A 20,822-nucleotide genomic window follows, 5' to 3' on the forward strand; every position below is an offset into this window, starting at 1 on the left:
GCTTCAGATTCTGTGTCTCCCCCTCTCTCTGCTCCTCCCCCACTCGTGCTCTGTGTGTGTGTGTGTCTCTCTCTCTCAAAAAAATGAATAAACATTAAAAAAAATTTTTTTAATAAATAAAACTAGTTTTGTTGCTTTCAGTAGTTAGTAACTATAAGTAGACTAATGATTACTGGCAAACAAATCTGTTTGATCGTGCTTGCCATTTATATGTTCATGTCATCATGATATTCAGCTAACATTTATTGATTACCTACTCTGGGCCAGGGACTATTGAGCCATGTGTTTTGTTAATCCCCACAACAAACCTCCTAGGATCTCATATTATTATCATAATTGAGGAAACTGAGGCTTTCAGTGTTGAATGAAAGCTGCACCATATCACACAGCCAATATTGTGTGATTTCAGAGTCAGGCTTTGAAACTAGCTCTTAGCCACCCACTATACTAATGGCTCTTTCCCAGTTCACAGGGAAAAAAATCAGGAAGATGGAGAATTTTCCAAATTTTTAGTCCCCCTGCCCATAGAATTTTTTTTTAACTTTAGTATATGTTACGACTTGTTTGCTAATGAATTCTAGCAGGTGACAAAACAAATGAGGAAGTAGCTAATACTAATGAAAAAATCTCAGAATTTTTCTGAGTCTTGAATAGACTTGAATATTTGACATTCTTGAATATTCGACAGCATTTTATGGACACAAACTTGAAGTTTTTGTGTAATGCACAATTTAGTAGTACGTTGTTCCTGGTTTGTATGGTAATTAAATATGACAGTTTCATGGGTCTTAGGGAAATACCTAGGAAAATGGCTAACTAATCAAATTGAGAATTCCTGGTACAGTAAAAAGGAGAGAGAAATAGAAGCCTGGTTTGTAAAATAGTATTGAGTTTCTGCTTGAAGAATGGATGGATTTAGATCAAGAAAAATGAAAAGGGACATAAAAAGACAAATACACATAGGCTGAAGGAAGCTTGAATTGTCCTGGAGGCAGCCAGGAAGTCTGTGAAGCATTTGGAAGCTGGAAAGTGATGGGTATAATATACTTAAAAATGTATTGAATAAGGAGCACCTGGGTGGCTCAGTCGGTTAAGGTCCGACTTCAGCTCAGGTCATGATCTCACGGTTTGTGAGTTCGGGCCTCAGTTTGGGCCTTGTGCTGACAGCTCAGAGCCTGGAGCCTGCTTTGGATTCTGTGTCTCCCTCTCTCTCTGTCCCACCCCTGCTTGCTCTCTGTCTCTCAAAAATGAATAAACATTAAAAAAAAAAAAAAAGAATAAACATTAAAAAATGTATTGAATAAGTTAAAAGCACCATGTCAGTCTGGTAGGTAGAACTTTCATAAAATGTTAGAATTGCTTTGATTAAATATCTTAATTTTTGACAGAATTATTTTGTCAGATCTAATGTGCTACATTTCGTACCACGTTATATTTCGTATGTAATTATATTCTGAAATTGATGGAAACATTTCTTTTTAATCTAGAAATATTCCCTGGGCTTTTGAAGAAATAAAGAAAGCAAGTGAGTGGGTAAGAAGAACCGAAGGACAATATCCATCTATCTGCCAACGGCTTGAATTGGGTCAAGACTGGGACTCTGCAACTAAGCAGCTATTGGGGATCCAAACCATAGACACCACTTCTCCTCTTCACAGAGTTCTTAATTACAATCAAGGCTGAATCAACTGAAGTTGTATTTTAAACATTATTCATGCTTCTATGTGTAAAATAATCAGATATCAATAGATACCTATAATGAAGTTTAATTCAGATTTTATTCAATGTAGCACTCACTTTAAACAGAAACAGAATTGATTATTTTAATGAACTAACAAGTGATGACCAATTACAATATTACAGATTTTTTGTGTTTAAATGCTTAAAGTAATAAGAGATACACCTGGCTAGTCCTGGAGCCTATTTCCTTCTCCCCTTTAAGGAGTCTGGTATAGAATCTGGCCAGCTAGGCTGAGAAAGCTGGGGAGAAACAAGGCCTTTGGCTGATGTCAGTGTTGCTGACATGCCAGCCTGTTTCCAGGCCCTGAGTATCTAGACCTTTGCCCTTGGTATGCATACTCCCTGCATCCTAGTCTGTGGATCTCTTGATACATTTTTGTCACTCAGAGAAACTAGGTGTCTCATGCAATTCTTTCATGGATCTTGCTTTTGGTATTGCATCTAAAATCCTACAGTCATGTAGATTTCTTCCTATGTTATCTTGTAGAAGTTTTATAAACTTTGCATTTTATGTTATGGTCTATGATCCATTCTGAGTTATTTTTTATGAAGGTTGTAAGGTCTTTCCATCTTCCCCTACACTACCATTTCCAGGCCGTTACCTCTCTACCTTTATGCAAAAACTTTGGTTTCTTTGAGGTTCAGGCTTTGGCTGTCCTCCAACCTGTCCTCCTTGCTGTCATTCACCAAATGTTCAGTACCTCAACACATTTACATATGGTTCGGGATTTCCCTTTCTATTGGCAGTCCTGCCTTCATCTTGAGTGACTCCCCAAATCCTAATGTATGACCCCTCCTAATTCCCTGGACTCGAACCACAGCTATAATTGAGTCTTGGCAGAACTCTTGGATACCCAACAGGTAGCAAGTTAGCTTGTGAGGTGCTACCATGAGGCCTTCTCCCACCTGCCTATCTCTCTGGGAGGCAGACATGAGACCGTTTTTTATCCTCCCAGTCCTGACAAGGCATAAGGCTCAGATACAGCTACAGACTAAAAATCCTTATAGCTGCATCTAGACTTGGCTCCTCAGCATTGATGTGTCCCACAACTCACTTTGCAGTTATCTAGCTCCTTTTCGGGTGTGGGACAAGAACCAAGGGGAGCTGGCATCTTTGACTATCTTCCTCTTGCTGTTTATATAAGTAACAAATCATCTAAATCTAAAGTGGCTTGTTATATCTTTACTGGCTATATCAATCAGATCTTGCCGTTGGCCTTGCTGCTTGACATAATCATAGAAGATAAACTCTTTTGTTTTATTAGAGTAAGGAATAAAAGAATGATACCTGGTAGCAGAGTGTATGAAGGTTAACAGACTTCCTTATGTTGTTAATGAAACATGTACTTGGTAAAACAAAATTTTGCAATATTTAAAAAAAATTTTTTTAATGTTTATTTTTGAGAGAGAGAGAGAGAGAGAGAATGAGCGGGGGAGGGGCTGAGAGAGAGGAAGACACAGAATCCAAAGCGGCCTCCAAGCTCTGAGCTGTCAGCACAGAGCCTGATGCGGGGATCAAACCCATGAACCGTGAGATCATGACCTGAGCTGAAGTCAGAGCTTAACTAAGCCACCCAGGCACCCCTAAAATTTTGCAATATTAATCCAAATTTATTTTTTGCCTTAATTTGGGTCTCCCAAAGTGCTCTCTGGATCACCAATTAGCTCTGGGATCCTTCAAATTAGTGAGACCACCTGAACATTTAGATAATTAGTTAATGTTTACATATGGTGACTGCTGTTGAAACTCCTCATTCATTCATTCAATATTTATTGGGTACTCACTCTGTGACAGACCCTGTGCTAGGTGTGGGGGATACAACAGAGAGAAGAATCAGGTATGGCTTCTGCCCCCTGGAGCTTAGACTACAGTGGGAGCAGACAATATAAAAAATCAATCGTCTAATGCATGCACAATTACAGCTGTAGTGAGTGATCAGGGAAGACTTGAGGAAGTGATAAATGGGAGTGGATATGTCAGGTAAGAGGGGAGAGAAAAGCATTCTAGGCAAAAGGAACAGCATGTACAAAGATCCTGGGGGATGAGCAGGTTAGCCTGACCAGGAGGCAAGTGTGGCTGGAGCAGATAAAGGGAGGGGAGTGGGGTGAGCTGTGGTTGGAGCAAGGTTGGGTCCAGGCCAGGGAGGGCCTTGTCAGCCATGTTGAGAAGTTCTGTCTCTCCAGTCAGGGCTGCAGTTCTCTTTCAACATATTCCTTTTTAAACAAATGTGCTTATCATTGTGTACAATGACTACTTGGTATTGTTTCCTAATGATATACATATACTGAAGGATTTACTACTTAGGTAAACTTGAATAATCTACTTAAACTTTTTTTTTAATATAATTTATTGTCAAGTTGGCTAACAGCGTATACAGTGTGCCCTTGGTTTTGGGGGTAGATTCCCGTGATTCATCGCTTACATACAACACCCAGTGCTCACAATATTAATCCAAATTTCAATCAGTACCCTCCTTGACCTATAACTTTTATTAATAGGAATTCTACATCTGGAAATTCGTCTTACATATGGACGCACACACATGCATATGTTATATATGCATATACATATTACAGTTGCGGAACAATGTGGAAGAGAGCACATTTCAAAATTATATAAATGGGTGTTTATATATGTATGAGATAAAAATCTGTCGTATTCTAAACTGGTTACATCTGAGGAATAGGAACTTTATTTCTGTTACATACTTTTGAATTAAAAATTTTTTACAGTGAACATAAATTTTTATTTCAAAAATATATAAAAGCAGAAAAATAGTATAATCAATATAAATCCCATCATTTAAAATATTTTGCCAAATTTTTATATATTTAGAACAGTCTTCTCTTGCCTCTTCTTTTGCTATTGACTTGTTGAAGAAACAAGGTCAGTCGTCCTAAAGGATGTCCCACATTCTGGATTTGATTGTTTCCACTTTTTCTTTCCCCATATTTCTTGTAAACTGGAAATTTGATCTAAGGTCCTGAATAGATTAAGGATCAATCTTTTTGTCAACAGGAGCCATATGGTTTGGTTCTTTTACTTTTAGTAATGCTAATATGGATCAGTGGGTTTTCCAATGTGAAGTTGTGTTTCCCCTACAACCAACAAATGATCTGTGAAGAGATACTTTGGCAGCCAGTTCGTCATCAATCTTTCACCTCATGGTTTTGTTGCCTGAATCATTTTCATGAAATATTGTGATCCTCTATCTTTTCTTCTATGCGTATTAACTGAAATTCTGAAAAAATGAGCTTTCTCTCATCAACAGATGTTGTTTACAGTATTTTTCTAAAAACTTATTTTAAAAAAGATATCCAATTATTAGAATTGTTGCGTCTTCCTTTTTAGACTGAGTCTGTGGCAGGCAGAGAGACCGTTAAGAATGAGACGACAGGCCCAAAACACAGTTATCTGTGCCAAGCCCCACATCAGCAAACCAAGAATCCACACCCAACCTAACTGCAGTCTCAGCCTCTTCTAGGAATATAATCTTAACCAGGAGTCTGGAATTTCCTAGCTGTACTAGTGAGGTAGTCTGAAAGACCCCAGCCTTCCCCCAAAGGACAGCGAATTTTTCTGAAATAATCCTTTCGTTTATGACTTCATGCCCCACCTCCTTTCTGCCTTGCGAAGCTTGTTTCTTTCTGCATTTCTTCGGACCTCCTTTCTATTTGCCAAATGGAATGCTGCCCCAACGTTGAATAAAGCCAATGAGATCTTCCAATACAGTCAGCTATATTTTAATGCCACGCTGGACTGTTTTGTATTCTTAATGCTTAGTAAAGTCCTGGTACACAGGATGCATTTACTAAACTAATAAATCACTGTGCCCACTCAAAGATCTGATGTGCCTCTCCAAATGGATCCGCTGGACCATAGATTATTCTTTAGTTAACCTCAGAGTTAATTTAAATGAAATCTTGTAAATTAAGTCCACCATTCAAAGACACAAAAAATGAAAAGCTTGCTACCATAAAGATTTTATTTGCAGTTCAAAGTGAGAAAAATATTTTATCCTTAGGTGGATTATCCTAGCAACTTTGGATGACTATCTTTGTCAATCATTCATAAGGGGGACAAAATACTTTATCACGTCAATGTTTTCAATGGGGAAAAAATCTCTAGAACTTGGAAAACAAATGTTTTTTGGCCAGTTCCTTAAAACACATTTTTTTTTCCGGGGCGCCTGAGTGGCTCAGTCGGTTAAGCGTCCGACTTCGGCTCATGATCTCACCGTTCCTGAGTCAAGTCCCTCCCCAGCTCTGTGCTGATAGCTCAGAGCCTGGAGCCCGATTTGGATTCTGTGTCTCCCTCTGTCAGCGCCCCCGCCGCTTGCACTCTGTCTCTCGCATTGTCTCAAAAATAAACGTTAAAAAATTTTTTTCCTATCTTTAAACAATACTTAATAAGATACAATACAACTCTGAATTATGTCTGATTGGCTCGTTCACATGCGTTAAACGAATCAAAATTACACAGGCACGAAAGGCCGGGCATCGCGTTCCGGCCCGCTCAGGTCTGGGCGGGAGGGGGCGCTGTTTTTCCTAGGAGGCCCAAGGCTGGGCCCTTGCGCGCTCTGGACGAGGGAGGAGGCCCCACGCGGCGTTCACCCCCCTTAAGGGCTTCAGCTTCTCTTCCAGGGGGAGCTCCCGCGCTCCGGTGTTCCCCGGCCACCCCTTCCCGACCCGGGAAGCACCGGGGAGCCCGCCTCCGCCGCCCGTTCCAGCTCCACGCCGGAGCTCCCCCCCCACCCTCCCGAGGTACCCCGTCAGCCTCCGTCCTTTCTCCTCACGCGCCCTGACAAGCCCCTCCCCCGAGTCGTTCCCACCCCTCGCGTCAGGGGCTCCCAAACAGCCCTCCGGGACCCCTCGCCTGCGCCGGAGGTGCCCAGCGCGCTCGTCTCTCACGGCCCGAGCCGCCCCGCCCTTCCGCCGGAGCGCCCCTCCGCCCGCCCACCCGCTTCCCGTAGGCTCCGCGGGGCCCCGGCGCGCCCGCCTCCATCTGATTGGCTTAAGCGCGTGTCGCTCCAGGGTCCCGAGCCCGCCATTGGCGGGTTTCCCTCTCTGTCGCGTCACGCTGCCCGAGTGGATTACAGCCGAGTGCGGAGCGCGAGGAACCGCCAGGGTGTGTGTCGCAGCCGCTCGTCTTCGGCGGTTTGCTAGGCTCCTATTATGGCGGCGGCGGCTGCGGCGGTTGCGGAGGAAGCGAGCGTGACCTCAGCCGTTTCAGGTGCCGACAGCAATGGTGAGTCTCCTGAAGTCGAAGGAGAAGGTGTTGGAGCAGTGGGCCAAGAGAAGGACGCAGCCACGAAAGGAGCGGAGGCCGTTGGAGACAGCGAGGAGGACGGGGAGGATGTGTTCGAGGTGGAAAAGATACTGGACATGAAGACGGAGGGGGTACGTGGGCGCCGGGGGAGGCGAGGCTGGGCGTGCAGGGCTTGAAGTGCAGAAGCGGGGAGCGATGGGAGTTCTGTAGAGGGTTGCCGCGCGGAAACGCGAAGCCCTCCCCGAATTCACAAGGTGGAAAAGCTTGTGCAGACACCCGACGTAGGCGGGGGAAAGGAACGTGACATCCAGAGCCGACGCAAGCGCGCGCACGTTGGGAGCCCTGCGCTGACAACCCTGGACGGACTCTTGGGCTGTCTGTGGCGGTGAGGGTACGTTTCAAGAAGTTTGAAAGGGTTGTGTGGCCAGAAGAGAGGAAGCAGTGTAGGCTGCGGTGTGTGAGTATCGAGGGGGCCGACCGTTGGTGAAGGATTTGTCACGGTCATCAGTGTTTAGATAACTGATTGGGGCCACTGCTCAGTGCTGGAAAGGAGTGACGCTGAAATCGTGCCGCTTCTCTTGGTCCGTTGTCCACGCCGTCGTCTCAGTGTTTTCCAAGGCCGTGATCGATTTTCTGCTTTCAGATCGTTCAGATCTTCTCGTGCTCAGAATCGCGTCCAGGAGGTGGCATTTAAAGGTCTCCAAAGCCTGACCATTATCTTTCCTCTCTTCTTGCATATTATGTGATTGTAGCCACACACTAATACGTGAAATTCTTCATGACACTTGGCGCTTACTGTTCTCTTACTCCTCAGTCTCTCAGGTCTTGCTCTCACTCCCGGAGTCAGTTTGTCTGTGAAATCCTTTTTTGACCCTGGTCCCTGCAGAGTGAGGTGCTTCTTCATTTATGCCCTTGTAACACTTTGTTTAGACCTCTGTTTTAGCACTTAAAGCACTAATCTTTATATATGTCTGCCTCTCCTGCTAGGTTTAGGCTCCTTTAAATTTTTTTTTTCAACGTTTATTTATTTTTGGGACAGAGAGAGACACAGCATGAATGGGGGAGGGGCAGAGAGAGAGGGAGACACAGAATCGGAAACAGGTTCCAGGCTCCGAGCCATCAGCCCAGAGCCCGACGCGGGGCTCGAACTCCCGGACCGCGAGATCGTGACCTGGCTGAAGTCGGATGCTTAACCGACTGCGCCACCCAGGCGCCCCTAGGCTCCTTTAATACAGGAAATATGGTTATTATTACTTTTTGTATCAGTGGTACTCAATCCACTGCCTGTCGTGCAGTAAGTGCTTTGTGTATATCACATTATTGAATGAGTGAATGAATCATGGACTGCAGGCTGGGGTGAAGGAGAGAGGGTGGAAGGATGGACCCTCTAGGAAACTAGTAACTAATTTGTCTCAGTAGGTAAGTGTGAGATGACCAAAGGTCCCATAGCGTAGTCGGATCGGTATGTTCTTTTTATTGTCTGTTATTTTCTATTTGTCACGTGCTACTTTGTGTTAATTTTTTTGTCCATTCATTCAGCAAACTTTTTTTTTTTTTTTAATCACATATTTTGTGCTAGGTGCAGTGTTAAGTTCTGAGGATACAGAGATGAATTGTAGCGTACACGGTTGCTTACACTGAAAAGTTCTGGCTATTGAGGATAAATAATTGAAGTCTAATGCCATTAATATTATTGTTAGTTGCAATACAGTAAACGTAGGAACTTTGTTTTGTATAGTTTTCCCAAATATATTACAAAAGCGCCTTGATGAGAGTAGAGCCAGTCTTTTTAAAAATTTTTTAATGTTCATTTATTTTGAGAGAGAGAGAGAGAGCGTGAACAGGGGAGGAGCAGAGAGAGAGGGAGACACAGACTCTGAAGCAGGCTCCAGGCTCTGAGCTGTCAGCACAGCGCCTGACGCAGGGCTCGAACCCACAAACCACAAGATTATGATCTGAGCTGAAGTCGGATGCTTAACCAACTGAGCCACCCAGATGCCCCAAGAGAATAGAGCCAATCTTAAACTGTTTTTGTATCACCTTCATTTAATACAAGTGCTTGGCACATATAAGATATTTAGAAAAATCTGGGCACCTGGGTGGCTCAGTTGGTTAAGCATCCGACTCTTGATTTCAGTTCAGGTTGTCATCTCCTGTTTCCTGAGCCCTGTGTAGGGCTCTGCACTGACAGTGGAGAGCCAGCTCGGGATTCTCTCTCTCCCTCTCTGTCTCTCTGCCCCTCCCCCCGCCTTAAACCAATTAAATAAACCTTTAAAAAAAAGATATTTAGAAAAATATTTGGTTAAGAGAGTAAAAGCTTTAGAATTAAGGTGATTCACCTATTTGGTATAATATTTTTTAATGTATTTTAATTCCAATATAGTTAAGTTCATACAGTATTTAATATATCTGGTCCCAAAGAATTGTAGGCACTATACCCAGAGTCTCATATTGTAGTCAAAAGTGGATGAAACTAAGAAGCTTAAGTGTTTAAGACATTAAGGGTACAAATGGGTGAGATTTCTAGTTCTCAGGGCCTTGTATTTTTAGATGCTCTTGCAAATGAGTGATTTGTAAGATGAAAGTATTAACTCAGCAGAACAGGACTGTGGCAGTTACTTTAGAAGTACTGCTGAGTGAGCCAGCCAGTTGAAAAACAAAAGGGTCCTGGTAGCAGTTTGTTTGGCCTTCTTATAATCTTATCGTCTATGGTATTTCTGTTGTTCGTAAGCCACCAGACTGTGCTATCCTGATAGATAGACTAAGACCGTCATTATGATGAGGGTTGGCTTGGCGGAACAGCATCAATGCTAAATTTATATATAAATTTATTTATTGGCGTTTATATATTCTTTCAGTTTATTGCTAATTTTTTGTATGTTTTCAGAAGAATTAAATGAATCTGACAAATCTTGGGTTTTACCTTCAATTTTGAATAGGAGTCATTTTTATATAATAAAAAACTGGCATTTTTTTAGTGCCAGTTTATGGGCATTTGATTTGATTTTGTAGTGTATAAGTAAATACTTTAGTTACACAATTTAGTGAATTATCACAAAGCCAACACCTGTGTAACCTCCACCCAAATGAGGAAATATTAGACTGCCATCCCTAAAAACCTCTTTTGAATCCCCTTTTCGATCAGTACCCCCATCCTCACCCAGAATCATTGTCCTGAATTATTATATGATAATAGGTTTCGTGCTTTGCTTTGTAATTTTTCCATCTAAGGATGCATTCCTTGACACTTGAGTGTCATTTTACCTGTTTTTTTCTTTCTCTCTTTCTTTCTTTCCTTCTTTCTTTCTTTTCATACTTTCTTTTCATTTATTTATTGATTTATTAGTTTATTTATTTATTTTGAGAGAGAGTGTGTGCTGGAGGGGTAGAGAGAGAGAGAGAGAGAGAGAGGGAGAGAGAGAATCCCAAGCAGGTTCTGCACTGTCAGCACGTGGAGCCCAATGCGGTGCTCGAACTCACCAACTGTGAGATCATGACCTGAGCCGAAATCAGTAGTCAGACACTGAACCAACTGAGCCACCCAGGTGCCCCTTTTTCTTTCATTTAAATGGAATTTCACAATATTTATTTTGTGTGTCTGGGTTTTTCCCTCAACAATATCTTTGTGAGATTTAATCCATGTTGTGTGGAGCTGTATTTTATTTCATTTTCATTGCTGCACATTATTCGGGTGCATGTATATATTACAGCCTATCTTTTCTCCTACTGTTAAGGGGCATTTGGGTTGTTTCCAGGTTTTGGCTGTTACGAATAATGCTTCTGTGATGAACATGTCTCCTGATACATTGTGTACATGTTTCCCTTGGTTATAAACACTAAATGGAATTGTTCAGACTTAAGGGACACAGGTATCTTCAGCGTTCAGTGGAAACTATTTTTGAAAGCAGTTGTACCAATTTACACTATTACTAATGGTTTATGAGATTCCCTTTTGTTTTGCATCCTGTCAGCACTTGATATGGTCAGACTTTTTATTTCTAGCCAGTTCTGATGGGTTCATGATGGTATTTCCTACTTTTAATTTGTATTTTTCTGATCCTACATTAGTAATCAGTGTTGAAATCATTGAGCATCTTTTCATATACTTAATGGAGATTTAGTTATCCTCTTTTATGAAATCTCTTTCTACTGGGTTGTCTGTCTTTATTGATTTGTTGATACGTATTTTGATTCATACCTTTTGTTGGTGATGTGAGCAGATCTCTTTCCCTGCTATCTTTTGATGAACAGTTTATATAGTTAATGTAAGGAAACTTTGTCGTGATGTTGAGTGCTTTTTATGTTTGGTTTGAGAAATCTTTCTCTACCCTAGATATTCTCTATAATTTTTTTTCTAGGTGCTCTTTTGTTTTCCCTTTCAGATTTTATGTTTAACACTTCACTTAGAATTGATTTTGTGCATAGTGTAATGTGAGGGTCATGTTTCATTGAGCAGATCTTTCTTATTTTTCTCTAACAATGCTTTATAGATTTTAGAATCAACTTGCCAATTTCCTTACATAAAAACTTGGGATTTTTATTGGAATTTGCATTGAATCTGTGGATAAATTTAGGATCAGTTTAATTTCTTTCAGTAATGTCTTATAGTTTTCTGTGTTGAGGTCTTAAACATCTTTTATTAAATATATTTTTAGGTAGGGGCACCTGGGTGGCTCAGTCGGTTAAGCATCCAGCTTCAGCTCAGGTCATGATCTCGTGGTCCGTGAGTTTGAGCCCCACATCGGGCTCTGTGCTGACAGCTCAGAGCCTGGAACCTGCTTCAGATTCTGTGTCTCCCTCTGGCCCTCCCCTGCTCATGCTCTGTCTCACTCTCTCTCTCAAAAATAAATAAACATTAAAAAAAATTTTTTTTAATGTATTTTTAGGTATATTTGATATTTTTGATGCAATAATAGTCTTTTTGAAAATTCCATTGTGTTTGTTGCTCATATACAGAAATACATTTGATTTATGCGTATGTGCCCTCAGTTGGTTAAAGAAATTCCCTTCTATCTCTGGTTACTAAATAATTTTATGAATGGGTGTTGAATTTCATTAAAAATTTTTTTCTGCATCTGTCAAGGTGATCACATAATTTTTCTCATTTAAGTTTACTTATTTATTTTGAGAAAGAGACTGTGAGCAGGGGAGGGGCAGTGAGAGAGAGAGGGAGAGGGAGAGGGAGAGAATCCCAAGCAGGCTCCATGCTGTCAGTGCAGAGCCCAATGTGGGGCCTGAACCCACAAACTGAGATCATGACCTGAGCCCAAACCATGAGTCAGATGCTTAACCGACTAAGCCACCCAGGCTCCTCTCTAACATCTTGAGGTGGATACATAGCTAACTGTTTTTCAGCCTTTGTTTTTTTTCAAATTATATGCCTTTAGTACTATAAATTATCCTCTGATCTTAGTTTAGGTGCAACTCATAAATTATGTTTGTACTATGTTTTCATTCAGGTAAAAATATTTTCCAATAGCTATAACTTGTGTGTAAATACATTGCTTAATTTCTAAACATTTGAGAGTGTTACTAATATTCCATGTGCTTAAAAAAATTTTAATTTTAACTGACATATATCTATATATTGTTTAACATTGAATATTTGCTTGATTAATTGGGTTATTTAAAATCTCGGGGCGCCTGGGTGGCGCAGTCGGTTGAGTGTCCGACTTCAGCCAGGTCACGATCTCGCGGTCCGTGAGTTTGAGCCCCGCGTCGGGCTCTGGGCTGATGGCTCAGAGCCTGGAGCCTGTTTCCGATTCTGTGTCTCCCTCTCTCTGTGCCCCTCCCCCGTTCATGCTCTGTCTCTCTCTGTCCCAAAAATAAATAAACGTTGAAAAAAAAAATTAAAAAAAAAATAAAATAAATAAATAAAATCTATAATATTGTTGCCAGCAAGCAAGGCAGCCATTACTTAGGAAGTTGAAGCTAGAAATATGGGAAACTAATTTGAGAATAATTTACATGCATGAGCTGTTCTCAGTTTCATATTCCTAATATTATTGATTATTGTAACATTTTTTATGACGTGTTCCTTGTCGACTTTAAAGCAATACTAAAACAGACTAGATATTTTTACTAGATATTATTAACACATTTGGAATCCATTGAAATGCTTAATTACAGTTGCACTTTTTTTTTTTTTAACATTTCATGCTTATAATACACTGGGACCCATTGGCCTTGAGACTTTATGTATGCACTTTTGGAGGATAGGAGGACTGTCTTCTGCCTTTTTGGTTTGGCTCACTGAGTAAGCTAAAAGAAAACTTGGCTACCAAGAAAATAGACTGTTTCTGGCATTTTGAAGATAAATTTATCATAAAATTTAATATATGGCAAAGCCCTGGGCAATATTTGGATCTACAGGATTTCTGTAAAAGAACATATAGTTCGTGGATTTAATCTGTTTTCTATACTGTTGTATCTCTAAGACTCAAAGTTCCTAACATATAGTGACTTCCAATAAATATTTGTTCAATGAATGAATGAAACAAAACTGCTGAAATAAAGATCAATAACAGTTATTAACAAATGAAATCTGGAGCTAGAATTGAGATGTGCTGCTTAATACTTGAGAATGGTTGTTCATTCACTTACTCTCATTGACCAGGTTGAGCTTAATTGACAGCTAGCACTAAATTTATAACTGTGTTCAATGTAGAAGTAAATGTTTACTAGTTTTTTTTACTGTTTTTTTTTAGTCATCAGAAAAGTTGTAAGAATTATATATAGCCTCACATATACTTTCGTGCATATCCCCCAGTTGTTAATACTAATTTTGTCTTTTTCCTCTATTTATATACATTTTTTTCTGTCCCATTTGAAGGTAAATAAGGGTTTAAAAGCTACATTGAGTAGCAGATACTACTGTTTCTATGTACACATAAAAATAATGGGGCACAAGCATCGGTCCCTTCATCCTGTTATGTAACTGACCCATCACACTGTATCAGTTTAGACTTAGTTATTATTTTAAGATTATGAGGCTTATCTTTAAAAGTTAAGTTGCACTTTTTTCCCATTATTTCTTAGTTTTCAATTCTACTAGTTTCCAATCCAAGACCGATGTTGGTCTTTCTACAGGTGGCAGAATGATTGAAAGGCAGTGTAGGTATGTTGAAGGGTAAAAGGAGAGGGACCAGCACTTGGCCTTTGGTTTGGAAAGTTTATTGCCTCGGTGGTTGTGTGAATAACATCGGGCAGGTGTTAAGTGTAAGATAGAATAGTGCTCTGCAGGTCAAGCGGAAAACTATTTCATCTATTCTTGCTTCTCAGTGAGATTGGATATTGAGCAGAAAAGATAAACCAGAACTCTGGAGGAGCAGAAATTTGGAATATATGTGATAAAGACTTTTTTTAATGTTTACTTATTTTTGAGAGAGTGAGCATGAACGGGGGAGGGGCAGAAAGAGAAGGAGACAGGGGATCTGAAGCAGGCTCTCCACTGACAGCTGAAACCACAAACAGTATTCAAACTCACGAACCGGTGAGATCATAACCTGAGCTGAAATCAAGAGTCAGACCCTTACCCAACTGACCCACCCAAGCACCCCAATGTATGATAAAGATTTGATAGCCATAAAACATTAAAAAGAAAAATTATTATAAATGAGTGAGAAAATGGGCAAATGACAATAGGTAATTTTTAAGTCTTGTTTATTGTAGTTTCACATACATGTTTCTCTATTTATGTATCTTAAAATTTGCCATCTTAATGTTTTTAAGGGCAAATGCATAGAGACAGAAGAGTCGTTAAGTACATTTGGGTAGATATGCAGCCATCACCACTGTCCATCTCTAGAACTTTTTCATCTTTCCGAATGAAACTGTCCCTATTAAACAATAATTCTCCTCCCCTGAACCCCTGGTATCCACCATTCTACCTTCTGTCTCGGTGAATCTGCTAATTCAGGTCCTTAATGTAAGTGGAATCATGCAATATTTGTTCTTCTGTTTCTGGCTTATTTCACCGACCATAGTATTTTCAGGGTTCATCCATCTTATAGAATGTGTCAGAATTTCCTTCGCTTTTAAGACTGAATATGTTTCATTGTATGTGTATACCACATTTTGTTTATCCATTTATCTGTTGAAGGACACTTGGATTATTTCCATTTTTTGGCTGTTGTGAACAGTACACTATTGGACATGGTTGAATGAATACTTGTTTGAATTCCTGTTTTCAGTTCTTTTGGGTGTATACCCAGCAGTGGAATTATCGGGCCATAAGGTAATTCTGTTTAACTTTTTGAAGAATTGCCAACTGTTTTCCACAGCAGCTGTAACATTTTACATTCCTACCACTAATGTTAGAAGGTTCTAATTTCTCCCCATTCTCACACACATTTGTTTTACATGTGTTTGCTTCTTTTAATATACCCATCTAGTAACTGGTGTGAAATAGTGTCTCATGGGTTTTATTTGCATTTCCCTAAGGACTAATGGTGATAAGCATCTTTTCATATGCTTATTGGCCATTTGTATATCTTGTTTAGAAAAATGTTTGGTCAAGTCCCTTTCCCTTTTTAAGTGGGTTGTTTGCCTTATTTTTCTGTTTCGTTCCTTAGTTTTTTGTTTGTCTTATTTTTGAATTATAGGAATTGTTTACATATTGTGGATATTAATCCTTTTTCAGATGTGACTTGTAAATATTTTCTTCAGTTCTATAGGTTGCCTTTTCACTATGTTGATAATGTCCTTTGATGCACAAAAGTTTTTAATTTTGATGAACTCCTCTCACCTATTTTTGTTTTTGTTTTTGGAGTTAAATTCAAGAATGCATTGTCAAATCCAAGGTCCTGAAGATTTACCCCTATGTTTTCTTCTAAAAATTTTATGGTTTCATTTCTTAAATTTAGGTCTGATTCATTTTGAGTTAATTTTTGTATATGGTATGAGGTAGGGTCCAGCTTCCTTTTTTGGGGGGGAATTCCAGTTGTTTCAGCACAATTTGTTTCCATATTGGACTTGACACCCTTATCAAAAATCAGTAGGCCAGGGAGTCTGGGTGGCTCGGTTGGGCGTCCGACTTTGGCTCAGGTGATGATCTCACCGTCTGTGGGTTTGAGCCCCGCATTGGGCTCTGTGCTGACAGCTCAGAACCTGGAGCCTGCTTCGGATTCTATGTCTCCCCCTCTCTCTCTGCCCCTCCCCCGCTCAAGCTCTGTCTCTGTCTCTCTCAAAAATAAATAAACACTAAAAAAATTTTTTTTAGAAATCAATAGGCCGTAGATGTATGGGTTCATTTTTGGATTTTTCTCTGTCTGTCCTGATGCCAGTACCATACTCTTTCGATCACTGCAGCTTTGTAGTAAGTTTGTAAGTCTTTTACCTTGTTGGTTAAATTTATTCCTAAGTGTTTTATTCTTTTAGGTGCTGTTATAAATGGAATTGTTTTCTTAATTTCCTTTTTGGGAGGAGTTTGGGAAGATGGTGGAGTAGGAGGACCCAGAGCTCACCCCATCCCATATTTACAACTAGATAACGTCTACATCCAAGTTAGTAAACTGGAGAGCAATCTGAAGACTGGCGGAAGAAATTCCACAACTAAATATAGAGAAGAAGCTGCATCTGAAAGGTTAGGGAGGTCAAAAAGGCAGAGAGAGGCTGCCTGCAGGAGAGAGGGAGCTGCATTGCATGGAGAGAGCAGAGAAATGGGCCCTCACACCAGGGACCTCACACGGGGAAAACTAATCCCCATAACATTAAAAACCAGAGGAGCTGAGTTCTGTGAGTTTATAAAACCAGTGGGGCTTGAAACCTGGAACTTTAAAAGTCACCTGACTCAGCACTGCACTGGCCACTAGGGTGAGTGATAGCTAGGTGGCCACCCTTAAAGAGACAGCAACTTTTGTGGAGAGGCAACATAAAAACAGCATGCATACAACACTGGGGGCATAGAGGAGACAGATCTGTTCATACTGATTTTGGACCATGTTGGGGGACTTCTTTGAAAACAAAGGAGCTGGCAGGTGCTGTTTTCCTCTCCACTCCCACCAGCCTAAACTCAGAGCCACCTATAGGAGGCAGAGCTGCACAAACACTTGCTACCTAATGTGCTAGCAGTATGCCGTGCCCATGATTTCTCCTGAGAACTCGCCCGCTCCAGGCCTGCTAACCTTGGTCCTGGACTCAGGATGAATTTTGTTAAAGCCACGCACGCTCACTCCAATACCTAGCATATTGCACCCAGCCACATGCTCCCACCCACTCTCGTGCACCAGGCCCACCCATACCCAGCTATCATCATGCACCATGCCAGCCTTTTAGCCCCTGCCACCTCCATGCACAGCTCCCAGCTGCTATAGCACTTCAAGGAATCCAGCATTGGACTAGTGGCCCAACCCAAAATTTGCTAACAACATCATCCTGCTCCCAAGCTCCCTGATGGGCATGCCCCCCTCAGAGCTGTCTTGCCTGGGTCCCACTAACACCAGAGAGCAGGCACAGCCCACAAAGGTAGAGAGTCAGTGCAAACAATTGCACTGAAAGGAAATGTGACTAAGATACAACAGCCAAGTATAAGCAACATACGATACTCTCTAAGTGCCAGGTTCTGGTGAACAGGGGACACTGCACTGCAGGGCACACCAGGACATCCTCTTCATAAAGTTACTACTTTCAAGAGTAGAAGGCATAGCTGACTTTCTTTTGTGTGTGTGTGTGTGTGTGTGTGTGTGTGTATTTATATAATATAATTTATTGTCAAATTGGTTTCCTTACAACACCCAGTGCTCATCCCAACAGGTGCCCTCCTCAATGCCCATCACCCACTTTCCCCTCTCCCCGACCCCCCATCAACCCTCAGTTTGTTCTCAGTATTTGAGTCTCTTATGGTTTTCCTCCTTACCTCTAACTTTTTTTCCCCTCTTCCCCTCCCCCATGGTCTTCTCTTAAGTTTCTCAGGATCCACATATGAGTGAAAATATATGGTATCTGTCTTTCTCTGACTGACTTATTTCACTTAGCATAATATTCTTCAGTTCCATCCATGTTGCTACAAATAGCCAGATTTCATTCTTTCTCATTGCCAAGTAGTATTTCATTGTATATATAAAATTGCTGACTTTCTTAACAGAAACAGAGAGGCAGACAAAATGAGGACATAGAAATTTATCCAAAATGAAAAAACAGGACAAGGCTATGGTCAGAGATCTAAGCAAAACATATATGACATGCCTAATAGAGAATTTAAAGCAGTGATCATAAGTATACTCACTTGACTTGAGAAAAGAGTGGAAGACATGAGTGATACCCTTAACACAGAGATAAGGAATAACATAGCAAAGATAAAGGGCTTAAATAAACAAGTGAGAAACACACTTGATGAAATGAATAGCAGTATGGAAGAAGCAGAGAAACAAATTCATGACCTAGAAGACCGTAATGGAAAGTAACTAAGTTGAACAAAAGCCAGAAGGAGAATTACACAAAACAAGAATAGACTTAGGGAGGCTCCTGTGTGGCTCATGTGGTTGAGTATCTGACTCGATTTTGGCTCAGATCATGATCCCAGGATCGTGGTATCAAGCCCCACGTTGGGCTCTGTGCTGGCCATGGATTCTCTCTCTCCTTCTGCTATTCTCCCCTGTTTACAATCTCTCTCTAAAAACATAATAAAATTAAATTTAAGAACAGCTTAATGGAGCACCTGGGTGGCTCAGTCAGTTAAGTGTCTGACTTTGGGTCAGGTCATGATCTTGAAGTTTGTGAGTTCGAGCCCCACATTGGGCTCTGTACTGGGAGCTCGGAGCCTGGAGCCTGTTTCAGATTCTGTGTCTCCCTCTCTTTCTGTTCCTCCCTCGCTCACACTCTGTCTCTGTCTCTCTCTCAAAAATAGGTAAAGACAAAAAAAAAAAAAAAAAAAAAAGAATAGCTTAGGGAACTCAGTGACACCATCAATCAATATTAATGTTATAGGAGTCTCAGAAGAAGAAGGGAGAGAAAAGGGGGCAGAGATTTTATTTAATGAAATAAAAGCTGAAAACTTCCCTAATCTGGGAAAAGAAGCCAATATCCATATCCAGGAGGCACAGAGGACTTCCATCAAAATCAACAAAGCAGATTCATGCCAACACATACTGTAATTAAATTTGCAAAATACAGTGAAAGAAAAAATTTTTAAAGCAGCAACACACAAGTCAGTAACTTACAAAGGAAAGCCCATGAGGCTAGCGGGAGATTTTTAAGCAGAAACTTGGCAAGCTGGTAGTGAGTGGCATGATGTATTCAATGTGGTGAATGGGAAGAATCTGCAGCCAAGAATACCCTGTCCAGCAAGGGTATCATTCAGAATAGAAGGAGAGTTTCCTGGGCAATAAATAAATAAATAAATAATCACTAAACCAGCCCTGAAAGAACTGTTAAAGAGGACTCTTTGAAAAGATAGACCAAAAGTGACAGTATAGAGGTATGAAATACAGTAAAAATGAATATTTCTATAAAAAATCAGTCAAGGAACTCATACACAAAAGAAAGGACGTAAGATATACTAATATATACTTAACCTACAATGTGGGGAGTAGAGGAGAGAAAATGAGCTCAAACTTAAATGACCATCAATTTAATATAGACTACTATATGTAAAAGAGGTTATATACAAATCTAATGGGAACCATGTCAAAAACCACTAATAAACATACAAAAGAGAAAGAAATCTAAATATATCAGTAAAGAAAATCAACAAAACATGAAAGAAAAGATCAGAGAAAATCTTCAGAAACAACCACAAAATTAGCAATAAAATGTCAATAAATACATATTTACCAATAGTTACTTTGAATGTAAATAGACCAAACATTCCAATCAAAAGACATGGGATGACAGAATAGATAAAAGACCAAGAGTCATCTATATGTTGCCTACAAGAGACTTGTTTTAAACCTAAAGACATGTGCAGATTGGAAGTGAGGGAATGAGGAAACATCTGTCATGCAAATGGATATCAAGAGAAAGCTGGAGTAATGATACTTAGGTTGGAAAAAATAGACTTGGGAATAAAGACTGTAACAAGAAACAAAGACACTATATAATGGGACAATTGAACAAGAAGATACAAGAGTTGTAAATATTTATGCACCCAGCTTGGAAGCGCCCATACATAAAACAGTAACAAACATAAAGGAACGAACCAATAATAATACAGTAATGGTAGCGGACTTTAACATCCCAACATACATCAGTAGATCATCTAAACAGAAAATCAACAAGGAAACAATGGCTTTGATTGACACACTGGATCAGATGGATTTAACAGATAATTTCAGAATATTCCATCCTAAAAGAACAGAATACACATTCTTTTCAAGTGCACACAGAACATTCTCCAGAATAGATCACATCAGCTCACAAAACCAGGCTCAACAAATTCAAGATCAAAATTATACCATAAATCTTTTTGACCACAACACTATGAAGCTGCAAGTCAGCCAGAAGAAAAAATCTAGAAAGACTACAAATACATGGAGGTTAAATAACATGCTACTAAACAATGAATAGGTAAACCAGGAAATTAAAAAAAAATTAAAAAGTACATGGAAACAAATGAAAATTGAAACATAACAGTCCAAAACCTCTGGGATGATGCAAAAGTAGTCCTAAGAGGGAAGTTTATAGCAATATGGGCCTACCTCAAGAAGCAAGAAAAGTCTCAAATAAACAATTTAACCTTACGTCTAAAGAAGCTAGAAGAATAACAAAAAAGAAAGAAAGAAGAAAAAAACAGCAGGAAGGAAATGATAAAGATTAGAGCAGAAATAAATGATACAGAAACTAAAAAGTAAAACCCAAAAGAACAGATCAATAAAAC

At 40.1% G+C, this 20,822-nt stretch overlaps 2 protein-coding genes across 4 annotated transcripts in view; both read left to right on the top strand.

Moving 5' to 3' along the window:
* The window catches only part of PARP4 (poly(ADP-ribose) polymerase family member 4), a 123,859-nt gene extending 121,598 nt beyond the window's left edge, over positions 1-2,261 (top strand). Inside the window, exon 34 of the mRNA XM_043574551.1 lies at positions 1,488-2,261. Within this exon, the coding sequence (XP_043430486.1) occupies positions 1,488-1,683 (196 nt within the window). The 3' untranslated portion in view covers positions 1,684-2,261. The remainder of the gene's footprint in view (positions 1-1,487) is intronic.
* A 4,526-nt stretch (positions 2,262-6,787) lies between these two features.
* The window catches only part of MPHOSPH8 (M-phase phosphoprotein 8), a 53,575-nt gene continuing 39,540 nt past the window's right edge, over positions 6,788-20,822 (top strand). For all 3 annotated transcript variants that reach the window (XM_043574562.1, XM_043574569.1, XM_043574577.1), the window contains exon 1: positions 6,788-7,140. In XM_043574562.1, coding sequence (XP_043430497.1) covers positions 6,916-7,140 — 225 coding nt within the window. In that variant the 5' untranslated portion in view covers positions 6,788-6,915. The remainder of the gene's footprint in view (positions 7,141-20,822) is intronic.

The sequence above is a fragment of the Prionailurus bengalensis genome, chromosome A1 (genome assembly GCF_016509475.1).
Source record: "Prionailurus bengalensis isolate Pbe53 chromosome A1, Fcat_Pben_1.1_paternal_pri, whole genome shotgun sequence".
In the NCBI taxonomy this organism is placed as follows: Eukaryota; Metazoa; Chordata; class Mammalia; order Carnivora; family Felidae; genus Prionailurus; species Prionailurus bengalensis.